This window comes from Drosophila sulfurigaster, chromosome 2R, assembly GCF_023558435.1.
Source record: "Drosophila sulfurigaster albostrigata strain 15112-1811.04 chromosome 2R, ASM2355843v2, whole genome shotgun sequence".
Classification (NCBI taxonomy): domain Eukaryota; kingdom Metazoa; phylum Arthropoda; class Insecta; order Diptera; family Drosophilidae; genus Drosophila; species Drosophila sulfurigaster.
In genome coordinates, this window is record NC_084882.1 from 7,221,361 (window position 1) to 7,227,371 (window position 6,011).

Sequence of the window (6,011 nt, forward strand, 5' to 3'; positions counted from 1 at the left end):
ATCCTGTACGTTCTGTGCCAGGACACAGCACACAACACACAGCAGACAGCACACAGGACGCGTCAACTTCGCCAAATTATAATATTGTTTCATGCAAGTTTCATTTGCGAGGCATTTCAGTTACCAAATTGCCGGAAACGAAGTTCGTGCCGCGCCCAATAAAGTCCGGCAAAAGTCTTTCTGGGCAAATATTCATAATGTCTGGCCATTGCAAACGTGTCACAGGCACACGATAAATATTTAGTTAATGTGCCACAGATACATACATATATTGTAAATGAATATCTTCCTCACCCACTTGCTCGATGTTCTTGTACTTGTTTATCTTTTGCCTCGAGTTCTGAAAAGTTGTTGGCTTTTTGGCAACATAACAACATAAAAAGCACTTTAGTTGACATTTTCTTCTTGTTCTCATTCTCTCTCTTTCGTTTTTGCTTTCTCTTTCTCGCCCGTCATTTCTTTCTGCATATCTTGTGAACCTGACTGAATCGCAGATCGGCTCATTAATCATTGAGTCAGCCAAGAAGCGTGATACTGGCAATTACACTTGTAGCCCCTCAAACAGTCCCAGTGCAACTGTGACGCTCAACATAATAAATGGTAAGTTTATTAAATAGTATAACTTTACACAAAATTTCGATAAATTTATAGAAAGTGCATCACACACTTGCCTTGTCTCCAATTCAATTAGATATTAAATTTGGATTATGTTTCGTTTTAGGGGAGTCCTCCGCCTCGGCGGTTACGTCATCGGCTCCTGTAACTCGGGCGTATACTTTATGTGTCCTGGGATTGCTGCTGAGTGTCATTGTCATCAGTGTCGGACACAGGACATGACATGTTGAGGCTGGGCAGAAAGAAAAGCTGATTTAATGGAATGGATGTGAATGGAAGCAGAGCCATTGGTTAAAGTAAATAAAATACTCGGCCAACAAGATTAATAGATGCATTGAAAAAGACACAAAAAACACAAGCAAATTGATAAGATTAATTTAAACAAAAAATATATATTTAATTAATATGCCATACGAAGTATAATCGAATACATGTTGTATGTTATGTGTAAGCTAGTTGGTTTTGTCTACTAGCTAAATTACTTAATAAGTAAATACAAGAAAATTCGGAGCAACTGAGATTAAAATGCAACATTTTCTCCACAACTTCGGAATTTTAAGCAACTCATGAAATTGCCAGTTCTGCGAGCTCTAAGCAACTAGTTGTTCAACTTTTGGACATAAGCAGTCAACGTGTTCAAGTGTCCAAGAATTCACATTTATCTGACTTTGCATTTTGTTGCAGTTCTGTGGGAAATGGAAAGTCCGAGTGGGAGTCCTCGTATGTTTACATAAATACATAACCGTAAATATTTATGCAGCATGAAATGAAATTGCATCAATATTCTTATCAACCTGTGCATAGTCGTTCTAGTTGTGTAACAAACTGAATCACAAATGAATTTTGGAATTGCAATAGAACGCAAGCAATTGGTCAACTGAAACAAATTGGAATTTCTAGATACCAAACTGAACATTTATGGTCGGAGTTCACACTCGCTATGCTGCATTAATTAAACAAAAATATTTCATTTATTTATGCCTGTTTATCTTCGGTATTTCATTTATGTCTGTTTCCATTTTATCCGGGCTTTACATTTATTATACCCCGTGAATTCTAGGGAAATATTTCAATCATTTTTTGCTTTCTGATTAGTTATGTTTCTAACATTTCTTAAAATATGCAATCGATCAAATAATTTTGATGATTAGAATTCTTTTCAATTTGAAATATCTTTCGTCTATGACCTGTGAATATTATTACAACTTCTATCTACATTAATTACTAAATTCTAAAGTAAATATTTTTAAATTAATCAATTTTCATTTGCTAATTTGAAAACATATTTAAAGTTCTTCCAGGTGGGGAAAGAATATATTTGCAAAATTATTTGTTTTGAGAGAAAATCGCATCAGTTTATCTGTTAGCGTAGACGTAAGGCGGAAACTGTATATAATCGAAACAAGGATGTAAAATAATTAAATACGAAATTGTCAACAAATAAAATAGAAAAAAAATATGATGTTCAAGCATTTGCCCATGGGCTGAGAGTATTAAAAATACTAATAAATTGCATTTAAAACCATATGAAAAGTAAAGGTAACCTAGTTGAATATAGTATAAATCTGTATGTAAGCAAGCAGCAGTCGAAATGCACGAGTGCATGAATTTATTTACACACTTGTATCGATTTTAAATAATTAAATACATAAAAAACATACAACGTGGAAAGCAACTACAAACAATGACAATGTCTGTTATAATAACAATTGCTGCTGGCCTTGTCTTTCATTTTGATTCGAATTCGTTTGATTTCCGCTCACAGTTGCAATTAAGTTGAAATCGAAAGGGAGGGAAAGAGAGCCAAATAAAAGCCAAATTGTTGACACAAATGTAATAAACAATAAACGCTTAATTGCAATTAGTTGCAGCGAATTAACTTAAAGTTCAATTAATCGAACGTGCATTGATTGCACTCAATATTAACGAAAAGCAAAACGATAAAGAATAAATATAATGCCAAATGGCGTCACACGGCGAACGATCGAAATATGTACATACATAACATACATACATATGTGTGTATGTATGAGTTACTTGTCGGTCATTAATAAAATCAACCACAATCACCGGAGAGAACATAAATGGGGCAACACTGTGGTCAGCAGCCTGTGGCGCCTTGCAACATTTTTTAAATCCCATTCTGTCTCCTATGATAAACACGTATCAAATGTTTGCGGTCGTTGTGGTCTGCCAGCAATCCTTGAGCCAACCCTTCTCGACTATCAACACATTTATTTTGAACAGAGCAATTGGATTAATTAAACCCGTTTCCATTTAATACACACACACACTCAAACACACACATATAGTTAACTATTTAAGCAGCATTCGTTGAAATGTTGAACAATGACGAAATTTAGATTATAAGTGAATAGTGAAAATACTTCAAACGAAATCAAAATACATTTCTAAGCTCTTAAGTGTTTTTCATATGATTAATTACGAATACTTACCGACGTGACGTGAAAGGTAAGCTTAGTCACGTATTAAATTTAATTACAACTTTAATAATCGTACATTTAATAAGTATAATCAAAACTGACAATGAAATGAAAATCGAAAATCGGATAAAATCGTTTCATCAATAGCTAAAATGTTGAAGACCTTCTATGTAAATAAATGCCACAATACTACTATAGTACGAACGTAGCATGAGATTTATTTTAAATTCATATGCATAATTACACCTACACCTACACTATACATATACATACATATATACAATTATAGCAAAATTACCGTTAAGTACCAACTAATAACTACATACTTATATGGAAAACCCGAGCATAACATTATGTGAAACTCTCAACAGAGAAAATTTATTGCATCAAATAAATAATAATCCAAATAACTAAATCAACTTTCTTTCATTGACTCGCATGTGAATAAACATATTCTATGCAATTAAAGGTAACTAAATAAAAGGAATAAAAGTGGCAAGTTAGCAAGGATATATTAAATAGTAATTAAAACCTCCGCTGAAAAATTAAATGCAAGGTCATGGTCACTTAAAAAAAAAGAATGCGAAAACCCCATGAAGTAACGAAAATAAGAATAGAACCTCTTTTAAATATATGTTGTTTATTAAATATCATATGATTTAGGAGGAAAATGTTTCAAAACTTATTTTTTTTACACAGTTTACTTGTTCCCTACTGTATTAAAAGTTATATTGTGATAATAAATAAAATGAGTTCGTGAAATTCGTTAAATTTCGAGTTTCTTAACTAACAAAATGAATGCGCTTCAGCGTCAACAGCCAAAACGATAAAGCTGTGTCTGCCTGTCTGTCAGTATGAACACCTAGATTTCAGAGACAACAATAGTTAGTGTTATAACTTAATGCCTGCAGGAAATGTATGTAGCTAGCAGAAGGAAGCATCTCCGAACATATAAAGTATATACATTTTTGATCAGCATCAACAGCCCAGACGAGATAAAGATATAATTTTTGACAGCAATTGTAATGCTTGCACGCAGATAAAGTTTGCTTTTTTATTCGAAAAAAATCAAATATTAAGCTTAATTTGGAAGTTAGAACATGTCCTTGTGATTCCTGAAAATTTGGGAAATCGGATAACCACTTCAAAATTTAGTGCAATATTTATATACCAAATATAGGGTTCGGTATATTTGTTTGGTATATTTTTAGAATCTGGTTGTATTTCAAATAGATAGGCGTCGAGCATACTCGACTGTAGCTTTCTTACTTGTTTGTTGCCCCCAAATCGTAAAAAAATTAAAAAACGAATAGCACGCGTAATTATAAAGACAGAGTACATTTTTGGAATATATGATAACAAAAATCTTTATGATTCCTGAAAATTTGTTTACATTCAGATGAAGAACTAAATCATGAAATAATTGTGTATTACGAATAATTAATTACGAAACCCGGTTCTGCACTCGACATTTTTACTAAAAAGTATATTTTACAAGTAGTTTTATATCAATATGTCATATATTTCCAATACATGCCATATTTTAGCATGTTTTGGTATATTAATTAAAACTGCACTAATTTTACTTAAATTTAATAACCTGAAAGGACACTTTTTTTGTGAATCTGCAATAAAAAGATGATCAATTGATCGCTTAACCACTTTTGTGGCAGAATTATAGGGATATTTGTTACTTAATATTATTCTTCATAATAAAAGGTAACAAAAGTTTACATAAACAATTCTTCCTAGTCGAACAATTAATTTTGATAAGAATTAGTACCGGAACAAATATTAAATCAACTTATATATATTTAACTCTTCCACACATATGAGTACCTAAGTAAATATATGTATGAATATATATGTTAGATACTTTCCACTGGACATTGTCACTGACTTTCTCGATGCCTAACACTCTTGATTCGATTTTTTAGTGATTTTAGTTTTTGGTTTTTTTTGTGACAGAAGAAATCAATATGTAAATTTTTCTTAGACCCTTTTAGACTAAGAGATACCAAATTATGTACTAGAGTTTCCTTATGCGAATTCATATGAATGTTCATGCACCTACAATGCACAAATCTTTTTCGACCAATACCATGGACCAATCTAGACAATGATTGAAATTATATATCGCAGACACCAAAAAGGCACAAGAGATTATTTTCTAATGGTTCGAGCATATCGTAGTTACTATGGGTAATAATTTTTTATCACAATAATTCGTGCTCTAATGCATTAAACCATTCAATAAAGAGTATCTATTCGATAGAATATTTAACTAGTATCTAACCGGTTTGAATACCATATTGATTAGTTTTTATTGATGCAACTTGCTACAATCTTCATCAAAGGAGATTATTTTTGTGTTTTGAATAGCAACAAATGTTTAATTTAATGCTAAAAGGTTTCTTGAAGCCGTACTCTTACACGAATAAAACGAATTTATTTAGAAGGAATGCTCAATTAAGGTAAATTCAACTCATTCAGTATCAAATGACTTTTTATTGAATTGAAATTAATTAATTAACAAATTCAACAGCCTTTTAGAGAGTAGTTGCCTAAGTAATCAAGGAAGGAAGGAAACGAGCCAAAGTGTACAAATATTTGAATTTCTTTTATTGAGATCATGAGTAATTTTATCACCTATAATTTTCTAGCTTAAATAAATCGCATTAATTGATGTCATATTCCTGATTTAGTTTGATTACTGACACACAGCATTTTCCACTTGCTCAGAGAGCCGCAATTGATGTAAATCACCGCTTACACCTCAATGAGTCCGAATCCATAGGAAGCACAGCATTTTATGATGGACTTTGACGTGACAGCATGCAAAAGCACGAGGAAGCTGACAGAGCTCGTAAATGAGAACTAATGAGGACGCATTCAAGCAGAGAAAACTTACAGGAATACTAAGGTTATCACATTTGGGAGCTGGCTGGGAGT

The 6,011-nt window shown here is 32.3% G+C and overlaps 1 protein-coding gene across 1 annotated transcript in view; it reads left to right on the forward strand.

The window, feature by feature from the left end:
* The window catches only part of LOC133837361 (hemicentin-2), a 70,861-nt gene extending 68,960 nt beyond the window's left edge, over positions 1-1,901 (forward strand). Inside the window, exons 7-8 of the mRNA XM_062268095.1 lie at positions 495-600; positions 722-1,901. Coding sequence (XP_062124079.1) covers positions 495-600; positions 722-837 — 222 coding nt within the window. The 3' untranslated portion in view covers positions 838-1,901. The remainder of the gene's footprint in view (positions 1-494; positions 601-721) is intronic.
* The last annotated feature ends 4,110 nt before the right edge of the window (positions 1,902-6,011 follow it).